This window comes from Macaca fascicularis, chromosome 3 (genome assembly GCF_037993035.2).
Source record: "Macaca fascicularis isolate 582-1 chromosome 3, T2T-MFA8v1.1".
Lineage (NCBI taxonomy): Eukaryota > Metazoa > Chordata > Mammalia > Primates > Cercopithecidae > Macaca > Macaca fascicularis.
This window is the reverse complement of record NC_088377.1, coordinates 91,529,080-91,546,739: the sequence shown is the minus strand read 5'-3', so window position 1 is coordinate 91,546,739 and position 17,660 is coordinate 91,529,080. Positions and strand designations below refer to the sequence as shown.

Here is a 17,660-nt window from a genome sequence, read left to right as displayed (position 1 = left end):
CACATGAATGCTGAGTCAAATTTATAGAGACAAGACATTGCCTGGCAGGGAAGATGAGCCATGTTACTGTGGGCTGTGCCACTACTTCACCATTGCACTGATTACACTGTCACACAGATAGCTACTGCCCGTAATCCTGTCTTGTGGCTTAAGTAGGTCAGAAATCACTGCTTTATAAATGAATTCCCAAGGTGGCTAGCAGTGTGGAGCCTTGCTTGGGGAAGCAGATAATCTTGAGATTTCCAATAATGAACAATGCAGCAATAGCATCTGAGCAAAAGAGAAATGCCTCTCATTCCCTTCCTGCAATCTTCAAAAGCTTCAAAGCAGAAAACTGACTTTTGAAAAAAATGCTCTATTCCCTAAGCCTCCTCCTAGGGTGCAAGGAGATAGGCAAAGACACAAGTGCACTTATTGTATCTGATACCCATAGTCCTACTGATAGTCCCACAGTCCTTATGTCTGCTGAAGTTTTCTCTTGTATAAGTTTTAAAGGACATATACAACAACTATTCCTGCTTTACTCTCATGATGATGCAATGCAGAGAATCGAAGTAGCCCCCCAAAGAAATTTAGAATAACAGGCCTGAATTGCACAACCACCAGTAGCACATAAGAAAAATGGAATTAGCTATTGTCATGGTAAGGGACAAAAGAAATGAGGCTCTGCCCTTTTATCGCCCTGTGGTCCTGGATATGGAATGGTTGTCTGACATTTCCTTAGCAGGAGAACTTGGTACAGTTTCAGCAGTGCCATACTGGCCTTTACTGTGATGTACACCATGGTTATATTTAATGGAACTACAGACGGAGAGTGCTTACTCCTACACACAGCATAACACAAAAACATTCATTATAGTTAAATATATAGCTATGTTATATATATTTATATTATAGTAATATAATAGATTGGTAACTTTTTTCCATCACAATTCAATTGTGGGTCAAAATTCAAGTGCCTGATCTACAATTAATCCCTGACCTTCTTGAATTCACAACATATGCTGCATTTTGGTAATTACAGAACATTGTTTGTGGTGAAACCTCCAACTGGAATATTAACCTCCTTGAAGAATTCACTCCAGTATCCTCCTCGTACCAATACTGAAAGGTGATTCACTCACTGGTCAATCAAAAGGGCAAAAGGAGGACACTGCCGTGCTCACCACATGCTGCAGCTCTGGTCTGTCTTCCAATTCTTCCACGACCTTTTTAATCTAGATAAAAAAGAAAAGTTTCAAGGTACAGTTATGAGGATAGAAAGACAGCTGCAAAATTATCTGATAAACTCTCTTCTTCACAGTTACAGGAGTCCCAGATGTTCATCTGGTAACACATATAAAAACAAAGGACACTCACTGAAATTTTATCTTCATTGTCCAAAAGCATGTCAACAGCTTTCTGAAACATATAAAAAAAGCCACAGTCAATGAAATCTGTTATTTAAGAAGAGAAGACTAAACACAATGCAGTGTAGTTACCACCGTTCACAGGTGGAGGGCTTATTTTGTATACTTAAAGAGGCCCTTAGCTTTACAATGGCCCTTATGGAAAATGCATTTTCAAATGCATCTCAATCTGAAGTCTTTGTGTTTTGCATACTACTAAAATGGTGCTTTGCTATAATTTACCAAATACAAAACATCTTGACTGCCCATATCCTAGCCCCCCACCCTCAATGTCTCGGATACTTTCACACCTTCTCATGAGACTCTCAGTAGTTATGGAGAGCATCTCTTTACCGGTATATCAAGAAAATGAGCTTTTCTTCTGGCTACTTGAACCTTGACCTAGTCTCCCTATAAGACGCCACAGACAGAAGGAGCTGGCTTTATGAGGAGAAGGGAATATAAGAGCCAGAAAGAGAATGAGATACTTGAAGTTTCATAATGACACAAAGCTTCTGAACATTCAGAATTTACTTTAGCCACTTTTATCATTCGGGAAACACAAATTAGACAGTTTATGTCAAGAGGAAGAGGGAAAACAGCACACTAGACTGAGCCTCACACAGAACACCTGGGCCTTGTTCCAGACTCTGCTGCTACTTAGCTGTCTGCTCCAAATGTTACTTTTGTTCTCTGAAATACGAGGGTGTTGGAGTAGATTACCCCTAAGGTCTCCTCTAACCAGAAGACTGATTCCTTACATCTGGATCACATTCTCGAATAGCAATTAGTTTCAGTTCATTCATCTTTTTTCCACAGCTACATATGCAAAACGAGGCTTTGGAGAACAATGGAGGGGAGAGCATGAGGGGAGACTAGATATGAGGAAAATGTAATTAATTTTTACATAAGCATCTCATCCTCTGCTAGACAAGCAGAGCCTCTCTACCTGAACTTCCTTGGAGCTACATAATTCTTTGCAAATCTGTAGTCCCTAAAGACCTGACTCAGTATTTTAAAAAGGGCTAAAGCATCTTTGAGAAAAAAAGGTAGATCTAGCTTCTATCTAAATTACGTTGGTGGAGATTAATACAGCACACAATATCTCTAAATACAGTACAATATAATTGAAAAATGCATTAATCCTTTTGGAGCCTTTAGGGTTCTACTTTTAGGTTTATCTAAAATTTCAATTTTTTGAATAAGAACACCGTTTATAAACCTCATTATTTCTGTCATGAGCAATTGTAATTAGATGTGTTTTTTTGAGACGGAGTCTTGCTCTGTCGCCCAGACTGGAGTGCGGTAGTGCAATCTCGGCTCACTGCAAGCTCCGCCTTCTGGGTTCACATCATTCTCCTGCCTCAGCCTCCCGAGTAGCTGGGACTACAGGCACCTGCCACCATGCCCGGCTAATTTTTTGTGTTTTTAGTAGAGACGGGGTTTCACTGTGTTAGCCAGGATGGTCTCGATCTCCTGGCCTCGTGATCCGCCCACCTCGGTCTCCCAAAGTGCTGGGATTACAGGCGTGAGCCACCGCGCCTGACCATAATTAGATTTCTTTTACACACACACACACACACACACACACACACACACACACACACAGAGCTTGCATCACTTTGCAAGAGCCAATGTGCACTGTGGCTGGGTCCACTCATTAGGTTGCTTAAATTTGTTATTAGGGTATTCAAATTTGTCACACAATAAAATAACATATTCCACATGTCCTAGACATGAGCATCAACTCAAACCAGGGGAAATCCCACATGGTGGATACGTGAACACCAAGAAATAAAATAGTAATAAGTGGGTCAAGACAGACGTTCACTTAATTTTTAAATTTTTAAATTCTGGAACACAGGTTAGGAGGGAGAAATGAGTCAAAGTATATACCTGATTTGTTTCTATCAATTATACGAATTGTTTTAGCAAGAAATTACTTTATATGCGCACACACACAACTTTAAAAGTTCTCTATCAAATTTGAACTGCTCTCACAGAATAACCACATTAAGCAAAGGATTCCTGAATGCCAAACAACTAAAATAACAACATCTAGTGAGGGTCAGAGGGTTCTAAAGATTGTCAGCATACAGCCAAATTATGTGATTCGTTCACCAATCCAGCATTTGGATAGATATCTAAGTATTAAATACTTGAAATAGTAAAAATAATTGATAGTACTAAAATAAAAAGCACATTACCTCTGAATCAAAATCCATTAATAAAACGATTTTATCCTTGATAGAACTGAAAAGATTATGCTTGTGGATCAACTGAAAAACGTCTTTATGTCTTAATGTTAAGTATATTTCTAGAGCATTGCCATAGTTCTTGTCATAGGTGTACCTGGTAATACAAATGTTTTACATTAATATTCATCAAGAGCTCTAATTAAAACACACACAGAGAGATCATGGTTCACATTATTAAAAATGGAAACACTCCTTTCGAGAGAAAAGTTAACTTTATTTAAAAAAAATTCCTTGGGATCTAACTATACATGACCAATAAGTGTTTCTTTCTCAGAACTTTGCCTCTCTTGTTGCCAAAATTTCAGAAAATTCACAATATTCAAGTAATAAAAATGGTCTTTATTGGGGGGTCTCAGCCTCAAAAGATTTACAAACATCCATACAGCAAGGAAACTAGGATCCAGGGTGAAGTTCTCATTTTGGTAAAAGAAACATGCGTTCCAATTCTTACAAGCAGTATTCAGCTGACAAATGGCTAATATTCCAAAAGCTGATTTTAAAGGAGCTGTGTCTAACTGAAATGTGTTTTTCCATTGAAACAATGTTTTTCACATTAAGTCCCTAAGCCAGCTCTTGAGAGCTCACTGCACTGAAGCTGTACTGTTGGTCCATTACGAACGGTACTGCAGACTCTAAAGGGCATCTAACAGGACGTTTCCAAGAGAAAATGATCAGCATTTCAACTCAGAATGCCATAAACACAACCTCCTCTGTGGAAAATCCAATACAGTCCAGAGTTCTAGGTCATTTTGGTATACCGTTCTTGGTTTTGGGCAAAAGAAGAAAAAAGAAGAGAGAGAGGAGTGGTCTGAGGTGATGGGGGCACTGAGGAGAGGTGGATGCAGGGATGGTCGTCTTGGCTACACCTGCAGTATACTTCTTGTTTCCCTAGGTCAAAGGTACTTGAGAGCATATCTTATCTATGTATCATAAGCACCTCGCACAAAGTCTGCATCACTGAATGTGCCCAACAAATATGAAAAATATTAACCAAGCTGCCATTTTCTGAGCCCTGACTCAGGGTCAGGGCAGTGCACTTAGTCCTCTATTATGACATCTCTTTTAAAGCTTAAAATTATCCCATAAGGAATTGACATTTGAGAAATTAAATTAACTGACTTGAAGCCCCTAGAAGAGCAAAATCCAGAGCTTCGCTCATTGGGAAACTGTTATGCTTGAGTGATGCAAGTTTTAACTTGGCACCCTTTTGTTTCCTAACCACTGCCTCTCCCAAGCGCTGCACGTTAGGGTTTCTCTTCTCTGGGAAACAGATTACATTGCAATTGTACAGTTTCACATATGTCCTCTCCTACTCATTTGAGGTTTATGAAGGTTTTTACTAAGAGGGAATGTAGGAAATGGTATAAAATGCATCCTCTCTACTTATGTGCTAAATCTAAAGTACGAAAAACTTTTCAACATAGACTGATATGGAAAAAGAAACACTTAAGTATACTCACAATTCTGCCAGGGTTTTAAGTAAAGTCTTGTTCTGACTATCTTTCTTCAGATGATCCCGAACTGCTTGAACTATGACTGAATTGTTATACAGATCTCCAGGCCATTCTCGGATCAATGTGGCAAAACCCTAACCAAAGGTGAAAACAGAAAAAGAACACTCATTCAACAGAATAATAGTTGTGATATTATGAAATATACATTTGGTCCTCCTTCTGTTTCCTGGCATATAACTCTTAAAATCCTTGGAGTCTCCAAAATGATGTGTCTTCTTCTATGCTAATGAGCTGACTGGTGGCTGGCAGCCCCTAGGTAACTCCAGGGTGGGGTTGGTCACAGAACAGACCAAGGCAGGATTAGAGGGTTGGAACTTTTCAGCCCTACCCTCACCCCTGCCCCACAACCTCCAAGGAGGGGAGAGGGGCTGAAGTTATGCCAATCACCAATGGCCAATGATTTAAATCAATCATGTCTAAGTAATGAAGCTTCCGTTAAAACTCAAAAGGAGTGGCTTTGGAGAGCTCCCAAGAGCTCAACACCTGTAGGTTCCTGGAGGATGGTGCACCCAAAGAGGGCCTGGAAGCTTCATGCCTCTTCCCACACACCTTGCCCAATGCATCTAATCCATTTGGCTGTTCATCTGTATCCTTAGCAATATTCTTTATAATAAACCAGTAAATATAAGTAAAATGTTTCCCTGAGCTCTGTGAGCTGCTCTAGCAAATGAGTCAAATCTAAGGAGGTGGTAGTGGGAATGCCAGTTTATAGCTGACCAGTCAGAAGTACAGGTAACAGCTTATAACTTGCGATTGGTGCATCTGAAGTGGGGGCAGTCTTATGGGCCTGAGCCCTCAGCCTGCAGTATCTGATGCTATCTTCATGTAGATAGTGTCAGAATTGAATTGAATTAGAGGACACCCAGCTGGTGTCCACAGCAGAACTAATTGCTTTCTTAGTCTGTAACAGAAAAATCCACACATTTGGTCACAGAAGCGTTGTGTTGTGAGAGTATAGCATGAGAAACTGAGTTTGGTTTCTCCTAAATTCTCAAAACAAACCAAACAATTTAAACCATCCCTAAAAGTATTCGCTTTTAGTCACATAACAGCCCAAACAATTATATGATTAAAGGTTTCTTCAATAAACATTTCATCAATTTTCAGACTATGGGTTTGGGTGTAGTGAAGAGTTGCAGGGAATATTATTGTACAATAAATCTCCATTTAGCATTCCTGGGAGGCAGGTTGTGCCATCTACTTCGGTCCTTAGTTTTACGGAATGTACAACTAAGAAAGGTATCCTGTTCCTTCTATAAAGTCTCACTGCATGGACAAGAGTTTAGGTTGGACTTGCTCTATCCCCATTCTGGACTAACTGTAACATTTGGATGACAGCTTTAACATCTTACAGATATTACCCAAGTCAGCTACGTTCCCCACCACCAAGAGTCCTCTAATGCACTTAGGCCTGGGCTGCTGGGTGCGACTGGTTATGCAGTTGTGTACTGTATAGCCAGCACAACTGTACGAGGCGGCCTGCTTGGGACAGGACTGCTCCCACAATGAAACTGTCCAGCACTCTATACCTTTAACAAGTCACCATCTTGGTCCTCCTTCCACTCTGGCTTCTAATGCCAGTTTTATGTTGGAATTTGGGACTTTGGCTCAAGTCTTATCCCCTGGCTCTTATTCTGGCTATTTCTAGATCTCAAATTTTGTGGTTCCCTGATTTGATCCTGTTTCCTCCCGGAGCTGATTCTGGGCCAGTATCTTGCTCAGTCTCTACTCCCTGATTCCTGACTTTAGCCCTCATGTTTTATAACTCAAAATATGGTGGAGCAGTTTACTTACTGATCCCTGACAACGTTTAGAACAAAAACATATCCGTAAGGCAGTAAAGAGAATTTAAAATGTCCACGTTATTAAATGTGAAAGGAAAATAAATTCTCAGGACCCCCAACTCACTAGGCCAAAGGGAAAGTTAAGGGAACTGAGTCATGCAAAAACTGCCTTCCTTTTGTTCCCAGAGAGCTGTCATTTCACATGCTTCTTTTATTCATGTCAAAGGTAGATCTACTGAGCAAGAGATGAATGCATAATTGACTTTTTCCCCACTTCTCTCTTTTTACATATAAAACGTAGATTCCCTGAGCGAATCAGAGCATCACTGGTATGTGACCACGTGCCTCACTGCCTACTCTCCCCCTATGTATTTATTTATTTGTTTTTAAAATTTCCTCCTTCTCTTCCTGCTTGCTCTTTCCCCTTTACATTTTGAAGTCCTCAACACTCTCTCTGGAAAAAGCACAGGACACAGACCCTGTTTCTTTTCCCCAAGTATGTCCCTAACCTTGGCAAAATAAACCTTTAAATCAATTGAGATCTGCCTTGGTCACTTTTTGGTTTATATAAAAAAAGGTACATTATTACTATTAAATAACTCCATTAATACTTTAATGAACTACTGTGAATTTGTTTAAATAATATTCAGAAATGAAAACAGCGTAAAGTTGCTTCTGTAATGCATCAGGATTTGGTAAGAAAATCGCAAAAGATTCAGTAATATAGTTTTCATTAAAGTTCTACCCAATTTCTATCAAAGTAACCCCTGGAAGGATGGCAAGAGACCAGAACAAAAGACCACATATTTTCCATTTAGATTGCAACCTTCTTATATATTAACATGATTGAAATTTTACTTCAGAAATTTGGGGAATGGATTCAATCAGAACATTAAAATGTTTGTAGAACCAAAATAATATTTCAGATCAAGTTTCTTTCTTTTCTTCCTTCCCTTTGTTTCCCTTTCCTTGTCCTTCCTTCCTTCCCTTCTTTCCTTCCTTTTCTTTCTCTCTCTCTCCCTCTTTCTTTGTCTTTCTCTCTTTTTTTTTTTTTTTTTTTTTTTTTTTTTTGAGGTGGAGTCTTGATCTGTCACCCAGGCTGGAGTGCAGTGGTGCGATCTTGGCTCACTGCAACCTCTGCCTTCCGGGCTCAAGTGATTCTCCTGCTTCAGTCTCCCGAGTAGCTGGGACTACAGGTGCATGCCACCATGCCTAGCTAACTTTTGTATTTCTTTTTTAGTAGAGACGGGGTTTCACCATGTTGGCCAGGATGGTCTCCATCTCCTGACCTTGTGATCCGCCCGCCTCAGCCTCCCACAGCCTCCCAAAGTGCTGGGATTACAGGTGTGAGCCACCACACTCGGCCTCTTTCCTTTTTGTGAGAAAGGGTCTCACTCTGTCACCCAAGCTGGAGTGCAGCAGCATGATCACAGCTCACTGCAGCCTCATCCTCTGGGCTCAAGTGATCCTCCCACCTCAGCCTCCTGAATAGCTGAGAATACAGGTATATGTCACGGCACTCACCTAATTTTTAGTTTTTTGTAGAGACAGGTCTCACTATGTTACCCAGGCTGGTCTCGAACTCCTGGGCTCAAGCCATCCTCCCACCTTGGCCTCTCAAAGTGCTGGGATTACAGATGTAAGCCACTGTGACAGCCCTGTTTTCTTAAGACTACATAAGATAAAATAGTCTGAAAAGATTTCTACCCCAATACCAGCAGCTCACAGTAGCCTCTAGACCATTCATAACAATGCTCAGGGAAAGAAGAAAGTTTGGCTCCATTTTTTTTCTTTTCACTATCATGCAAGGGCCTCATGGTGCTGCCAACTTCAAACACAAAATAAGACAAAATGACCAAACATCTTGTGTGATAAAAGCATGATGACCCCACCATAAACTGAAATAAACATCTATCATATTTCATGTCAGGCGTCTCTCTGTTTAACTGGCTTTGTGTACCCTTGAATAAATGTGCTACCCAAGAAATATTTATAAAATCTATCCTGTGGCCATTATTATTAATTAGAGGACACAGGTACTAGGGACCTGTTATGATTGAATGAGCAAAGTTATAGAAAACCTCGGTGCCTATTATAGTAAGTAAAAGTCTAGAAAGTACTCATGAAACGAAATGCCATAGAAATCATCCCATTTTTAACATACTTACACATTTGTCGTTAATATTAAACAAAGCTTAACTGTTTAATATAACTCTGCTGGGTTGTAAATTAATAGGCAAAGATACAGGCATATGACTAGAAACCCCATAAAAAGATGTCATGAAGCACCTTTACCTCCAATACTACTTCAAATCTTTTTAGGGAGAAAAAAAAAATTGACAAGTCAATATTCCAGAGAAGTACAGTTTGTTTTTTGTAATCCGACCTTCAGTGCTCTGCTTAGCAACACAAAATTTCTCTCCACATATGTGATCAAAAGTGTTGTTAGGGAACACAGCTATTTGAATGATTATGTGACAATTTAATTCAAAATTAAATATTAAGCTGAGAATAAGGGAAGGTAAAATATGAATTATATAAGAGCTTATGAAAATAAAAACAAATTATTTACAACCTCCTTAACAGTACTGACCAGACAGACATCCTAAAACATTCATGAGAAAACATCTACAATCTCTAAGGTTAAGTCACGCTTATTTCTTTCCATCTCAGTAAAAAGTGTTCTAGATATGAAATTAACAGGATAACTTTGATGATACAGGATTTTTAAAAGTTTCATGAAAAAGTAAGAGTTCGAGCATGTACAAGAACTGTAACAGAATCATAAAAACAATAAATTTTTTTAAATGCTTAAATTACATTACTTTAAAAATAGGCAAATTATAATATACTTTAGCATTTGTAAAGAAAGTTTGTACTTTTCTCCATCATTTTCACAGAACACTCATAATTCTCTTTCTCCTGGGATGATATCAAAGATGGAACAGCAGCTGCTATTGTATTTATGAAATCCACAAAATAGTACTTAGCTCTTTTTCTTTAGTTCTAGAAAGAAGATAACTTTAAGGAATTCCTTAAAATGCACAAGGACTAAGTGTTTTCACTGTCTACATAAACGTGAGTTATCACTGGAGTTTCTCTAGCTCAGTTTCACCTGCCACATGCAAACTACAAATCTGTTTCCTTTACAGACATTGCTCCATTGTATTCCTTTCTAGATTTCCTAATATTTCCCATTGAGAACAAGTAAATATGATCACATCACATCACAATACCATACCTCATAATCACTCTCCAAAAATTCATGTAAGATCATTTCATAGATAAGCGGTTTCAGAACTGGATCGCCTCTTGGCAAATAAGGACTAATAGCCTAGGTAAGGAAAAGGAAAAAAAATCCTTTAAAAAATGGCAAAACAAAACTGCATTCCAATTATGCAGAAAACATAAAGTATATTTTTACTTTAAAAATGTGAGGCAATACAGTACTCTGAAAAAAATGTTCTGAGGAGGATTTAAATGAACACTACTTTCTAACAACAAATTATAATATATTTTCAAAAGTATACATGTATGAATGAACTTAAAAGTTGCCTCGGTTAATCTTTATCTCTCTGTTCTTCCTGATGAGTTAATAGAAATCTAAATAATAGGAGGGATAAAGTCACAGAGATGAAAAAAGTCAACTTCTTAAGTAATTAAGGAGTATAGGTAATCTATTCATCTTTCTTTCCTTCAACTGGAGTTTATCAACCTTTACCAATGCATAATCATCTTTTGAAATTAGGAAAAATACATCTTGGGTTCTTCAGATATTTTCAGTGCTGTTTTAAAAGTCCATTTCCAAATACTGTCACTATAATGCCCTATGATCCAATCATCATGCTTTATACTGGGGACAGACAGAGAGGGTCCCGATCCCCAAGGAGCTCACAAGTCCTAGAAGAAAGATATGCAGACAATTAAACAGACAATAACTGTATTGTGCGGTAAGTGTTACAAGAGAAGGGTCGGCATAGTGCTGCAGCAGCAGAGGAGAACCTTGCCTACTAAAGCCCAGGGTTTCTCAGGAAAAAATAAGAGAGGGGCAGGACATCTGGCAGGGGGAATAGCATGAGCAAAGGTGCAGAGCCATGAACATGCATCTGTGTGCAGGGAGGTCAGAGGGGCCCAGAGATGCGACATGGCATCACTGAAGGGAGATGAGGCTGGAGAGGAAGGGGAGGTGGGATCATGAGAGGAATTCCGATTTTATTCTACAGGCAGGAGGGAAGCAACAGGTATTAGGGAAGTGAGAGTCAAGACTTATTTTTTATGCAGATAACTCTGGGCTAGGGCTGCCCACAGATCTATCAGAAGGCATTTGCAATGGCTCAGGCAAGAGTGAAGGCAATGGTACCACAGGGGAAGAGACCCGACTGGTATTGACATGATAAAACTGACAAGAAGTGGAGATTAAACAGAATGAGGAGGGGTGTAATAAGTTCTAATCAAGAACAGTGGCTTTGCGCCCTGGGCAATGGGTATATTGTGTATCATAAACAGATTAAATAGAAAAGGACTGAATTTGGGAAGGAAATGGATTTATATTAACTTGAATTATTATTATCAGCAGTATATACAAGGAGAAATGGCCATGACATGATATTCAAAAAAGAGGTCTGAGTTACACAGCCATTAAAGTAAACAGGGAGGCAGGACTAGATAAAGTCCTCCAGAATAGCCCAATAAATCCAATGAGAAGTGTAACATTTACAGGGCAGACAGAGGAGGAGTCACACGGTGGACAAGCTGAGTAACTGGGAATTTTTAAAGCATATTTATAACTCCAAGAGAGCGTTCAAAAGGTCCACAAATACTGAACATGTTTTAAATGTTTAAAACAAACATAGGAATACTTTATTGATTGATTAGGATGTTGTACACCAACAAAATTATTCATTAGAGCTAGGTGGTCAATTTTTTTCATCTTTCAGCATGTAAAATATTATTTGAAAAATACATTAATTATTCAGTAAATCTAAAAAAAGTCTTATGCTTTATAACCTACTGGATGAGATTCCACCTATTTCAAAAGTCATTAAAAAGAGCATGAAAACTTCGTCTAAACACAGAACTGGAAAGAAATAAGTGAACACATTGTATATGTAATATAATCTTATATATATGTATATTTTTTACACCAGGCTTATATTTTGAAACTGATCTCTAAAAGTTTGATTTTTCTTTCCATCTGAGATAATAATCACTTCCCAATAAAGAGCTGAGTACTATTATCTTTGTTTCCATTGCATTATTAATATACTACTTGCAGAAACTGAGAGTTAAAAATAAGGCTTTGCTTACCTTAAGCTGTCCAATTTCTTTAAATTTATAAACTTCATATTCCCAGAGTGCTGCATTTTTCCCAAGAATTTTCTGGCATTTGCTGGCAGTAAAAACATCCCAGGGAGAAAGAAAGCAAAAAACAAAAACAAAAACAGAGACAGAATAAATGGACATTTTCCCCAGAGGTTTAGAGAACTCTCTCTTCTCAGAGTTTTGATGAATTTCTATCTCAAGTACCAATGAACATAAAAGTATTACTGTTACTCATTTGGTTGCATACATAAGTTAACACAACTTATAAAAGTTAATATAAAAAGCTTATAAATAAAAATTAATCATTTTCAGAAGACTACAACTAGGGGCTTTCCCAACTATCTGCCTGTTCTAAGTTTCCCGTTTATCCAGATGAGCACTGCTGGTTTCGGGGGACCTTTCTTGCCTTGAAGAAAACTCGTCATACCCCAAAGTGCCAGATCCTTTCTGAATGGCTTTAAATTATGCACTACAAAATCAGACTTCAGAAAATTAGAATCCTATCCTACTATATAACCTGGAGGACTGATTATGTATGAATGAAACCTTACTTTACATATCAAAGAAACACATTTTCTTAAATAACCTCAGGGGACCAGAAGCAGGTTTGAGGCCACTCTTCCAGGGCTGCCATGCAGTCACGCAGTGGGCACTGCCCAGTTCCAGTGGGAACCACTCACACAGACTTGCACACCACTGCATAACGTTTACATGTTCTGCCCATCACAGACCTCTGCAACCCAGGATGCTGTGGTCTGGTCACTTCTATTTAATTGTCATCCTCTGGTTGGGAAAATTTTCTTTGAATCATAAACTGAGGCACTTTGTTCTGGACTATCTTCCAAGGATGCTTACAAAGCAAACAGCTCTAGAAATGAGAGGATACAAATAGTGTCTTCCTCCAGAGGAAAGGGAAGGTTTCTTACTGCCCAGTATAACCAAGGTAAAATGATGCCTTCTGGGACAAAGGGCAGGCAGGGAGATAGGCTTTGGCTGTGTCCCCACCAAATTGAATTGTAGTTAGCATTAATCCCCACATGTCATGGGAGGGACCAGGTGGAGAAAACTGAATCATGGGGACAGTTTCCCCCATTGTGTTTTCATGATAGTGAGTTAGTTCTCCCGAGTTCTGATGGTATTATAAGGGGCTTCCCCCTTCACTGGGCTCTCGTTCTTCTCCTTCATGCCTGCCTTGTGAAGGACACGTTTGCTTCCCCTTCTGCCATGATTGTAAGTTTTCTGATTGTAAGTAATCCCTAGCCATGCTGAACTGTGAGTCAATTAAACCTCTTTCCTTTATAAATTACCCAGTATCGAGTATGTCTTTACTAACAGCGTGAGAATGTACTAATACATGGGGTTCCTGGTCACTAGAAAAGATTCAGATACCCTAAGCTCAGGGGTTCTCTCCCGTATCATAGCCCACTGCATGGGCAGGATCTGCATGTCCACCCTCTGTTGCATTGTGGGAACTGGGGCTTGGGGACTGCGGCAAATGTTGACACTCTGGTTGACTGCTATTGTTGTAGTAGTACCTTGGCTGGTACTATTGCTCAGAGAGTCCTTTAGATCTGCCCTGGGAGTCTCTTGTCTTCTGCCAGCAACCAGGGAAATGACAAGCTAACTTGTTAGACATAAATAGGTAAAATCTGAGACCCTTCATGGTTCTTGATACCTTTCTCATTAAATAATGAGAAAAACAATTCTCCTCTGGTAAAAATGAAATAGTTTGGAAAATAATATACCTGAAATCATTAATATTCAAAAATAATATTCAAAAATTACCCTTGTTAGAAAGATGTACAAAAATAAAATGTCAACTGCAAAGAATGGCTTATTTGTATTGTTAGCAACGCTCAATTCTATTTATATTAAAAATAATTGAAAATGTCATCATTACCGCGCTGCTATGTCATAGTCTCCTCTCTCCACCAGATGATTTATATATGCCAAGCCAATATCCTAGGGAAAGTCAAATGAAGAAATGTCAAAATTTAACTGGAATAACTAAAAAGTTCAGTCTCAGTTTCTGCACACAGCACAACATTAGGATCCTATTGGCACTACTGACTATAACCTGTTTATACTTTTATCTTGCTTTATGTAATTATGCTTGCTTTTAAGCATATTCATATTTAAATGTATTTGTATTTTCATACATTTTACAATTCACAGGTCAGGTCACTAAAAAAAGTAAATAATGTTAGTATTTTAAAGCTTCCTAATCTGCCCCCTTTAAGAGATTTTTTCATAAAGGTGGTATTTGATATTAGAAACATGATCCAACAGTTCCACATTGTCAATGGATATAAAATTCTGTTTCCTGTGTCTTCATCTGTAGAATGCAAGCTACCTGCTTCTTCTACCCCAAGTCTGAAAAGATGGTATAAGAAAAATGAAATAATGACTATCATATTAAAGGGAAATAGGAAATATTAAAGTTGATACTGAAGTAAAACTGAACTCTGAAAAACCTGTGATTCAAACCTATCTGTTTACAGGAGAAGAAACTGGGCTGAAAGCAGGGAAGTGACTGGCTTCAGAGTATTCATGTTTATTCACTTATTCTACCTCCGTTCTGAAAGGATTTGGGTGGCCAACATCACCAGAGGCATGGGAGGACAGTTCTTGCTTGAGCTCCCTATGACTAATCTTCTCATATACTATTTGCACCTAAAAGTATTTCACCAGAAGCTTAAACTCTCTCTATATAACAAAAGTTGGATTTTAATTTTTACTTTACATACAAAAAGGTGCATGTGAAACACCTTCTTGTATGGCAAAAAAAAGTGGCAGCAGCCCATTCCTTCTCTGCATGTCTGGTATGAAATTACATCATGCTAAGAGAAAAAAATCTGTTCATAACTAATGTATAGGACTAACGTATAGGACATGCCCATTTCAACAGTGAAGGAAAATACCCATCATTTTTAGTTTATTAAATTTTTACTTTAATAACTACTATATGAGACATCAAGTGAAGAAAGAGTGTCTAACTTCCTTATTTTTCTGGAAACAGATCACACATAACAATTCTATACAGGATCTTTCCATCAAGGTTCAGAGAAAGAACGTCTCCTTTTCAGAGTCAATCCTCGTGTCCATGCTTCTCCACTGTGGAGCTTATCCTGCACTCCTCCTCCTCCTTTTACATCAACCTTTTATGTCAACTCTATTTTACCTCTTTTCCCTCAGCATAAGCATGTTTAATTGCCTCTCTTACACAAAATACCCAAAAACTACCATCATCCCACGATGCCATAGCCCCCAGCTACAGCCTTCACCCTCTTCCCCTTCACAGCTAACCTGATAGTCTATCTTTATAATCTCCTATTCACTTTTCATTCCCTATAACATGTTGAGAATAAATAATACATATACAGAAAATTCACTACTTTCATATTACCAAATCCAGTGTACAACTGACCAGCTGACTTCGTCTTAACCTTCTGACCTACTTACCTCCACTACTCAAGTATTTAACTCTACCCTGGAGTTCTCTCCTCTCTCAGCTCCCATGAAATGACCTTGCTCTGGCTCTTCCAAATCTACTATGTATGCATCATCCCTTGAATGACGGCATTCCTGATGGTTCCATTCATGGTCCTCTGTTCATAACACTCACCCCATGTGGGCTGATCCAAGCTTGTGTAACACTTGTTTGCTGATAATTATCCCAAATCTATTTCTGAGTCCAAATTTCTTTCCTGGGCTCCACTATGATGTCCCACAGACACCTAAAACTAATGTGTTTAAAACAGGACTCATCAATTCTCCCAATCCTGCTCCTCCTTCCACAGGGTATCTCTATCAATCAGTGAACAGCAGCACCAAACCAGAGTCCCAAGCCCAAAGCCTGGGAGTCAGTCTTGATTTTTATTCCTATTCTTTCATCCACACAGCATCAGTCACCATATCCCAAAGATTCAAATTTACTGTATCTTCCATCTATCTTCACCTCTCCAATCCTCCTGATTGTGTGTAAGTCTCATCACTTTCCACCGGATTAGGAAGCCTTCTGATTGATCTCCATCTCAGCTGGCCCTCCTCTGGCCCCATCTCCATCAGATAATCTTTCTAATGGGGAAATCTGATGTCTGAAAGCTTAAATTGACTTCTAGATGTTCCAAGAGAGAACCAAGCTCTCAATTATGAATGGCACTTCAGGATCTGGTCTTTGCTACCGTGTAGTAAACCCCTCAACTGCTGGGTGCAGTGGTTCACGTCTGTAATCCCAGCACTTTGGGAAGCTGAGGCAGGAGGATTACCTGAGGTCGGGAGTTTGAGACCAGCCTGACCAACATGGAGAAACCCTGTATCTACTAAAAATACAAAATTAGCCAGGCGTGGTGGCGCATGCCTGTAATCCCAGCTATTTGGGAGGCTGAGGCAGGAGAATCACTTGAACCCAGGAGGCAGAGGTTGCAGTGAGCCGAGACTGCGCCATTGCACTCCAGCCTAGGCAACAAGAGTGAAACTCCGTCTCAAAAATAAATAAAAATAAAAATAAAATAAAAGCCCTCAACTGCCCACATAACCAAGCAGGCCAAGCTGTTTCACATCTCTGCATCTTCGCATATATTAACTACTCTAAGGGCCGGAATGCATTCTCTTCCAATTCTAGAGAATCCTTGCTTATTCTCCACAATTTTGGCTGGATTTTTTTTTTTTTTAAGATGCTCTGGTTTTCTTTTCTCCTGTTATTCCTAAATTATTTTGCTTCTGCACTCTTTGGCAATTCAGGCTTTAGTGTGGAGTTTTACAGAGAAGTTTACGGTAGGGAAAATGCAGGCAGAAAGAATCTGTGCCGAAACCCAAATAGCCATAAAACACTAAGCCTCCAGTTTTCACCTGTAAACAAGGGAACTAGGCTAGATGGTCTCCAAGGACCCTTCACATGTGAAGGATATGAGCTCCTCTCTGCTCTCCATCTGCACATTCACTGTCACAGTTAGCAAAGAAAGGGGCTTTCAGTCGCTCTATTTTTCCTGAGTCCAAAATGTATTAAAAATGTATTTGATGTTCTAGATTAGTTTCCATAACAAAATCAACTGAGTCTGTTATTATGGAAACACCAAAGCAATGCAGTTTTATGAAACCTCTCTTTTGATAAATTTTGTGATAATGTGATTTTTACCTATGATTTAGAGAAACTTTCATACACATATCTAGAAAGCTCTGTATTTAAAGTGTTTTTCACACATACAGTTTCCAAATTACCTAAACTTGCCTTCTAGCAAGCGTTCAAGTCTCTTGTTTACAAGCAGAAACTGATTCGATAAAATAAAATATTTTGACCTCATAGGTTAGGGAATTAGTTTAAAATAAATTCTCAAAAGATAGGAAAAACCTGTTCTTTTCAAATTATTTTCAGTCTCACTATAACTTACTGAA

At 38.8% G+C, this 17,660-nt stretch overlaps 1 protein-coding gene across 2 annotated transcripts in view; it reads right to left on the bottom strand.

Moving 5' to 3' along the window:
* VPS41 (VPS41 subunit of HOPS complex) overlaps window positions 1–17,660 on the bottom strand; it is a 211,182-nt gene that overhangs the window by 32,021 nt on the left and 161,501 nt on the right. For both annotated transcript variants that reach the window (XM_045389032.3, XM_005549755.5), the window contains exons 15-21: window positions 14,167–14,228; window positions 12,252–12,333; window positions 10,186–10,278; window positions 5,107–5,234; window positions 3,596–3,740; window positions 1,360–1,401; window positions 1,167–1,217 (exon numbers count right to left, since the gene is read on the bottom strand). In XM_045389032.3, the coding sequence (XP_045244967.1) occupies window positions 1,167–1,217; window positions 1,360–1,401; window positions 3,596–3,740; window positions 5,107–5,234; window positions 10,186–10,278; window positions 12,252–12,333; window positions 14,167–14,228 (603 nt within the window). The remainder of the gene's footprint in view (window positions 1–1,166; window positions 1,218–1,359; window positions 1,402–3,595; window positions 3,741–5,106; window positions 5,235–10,185; window positions 10,279–12,251; window positions 12,334–14,166; window positions 14,229–17,660) is intronic.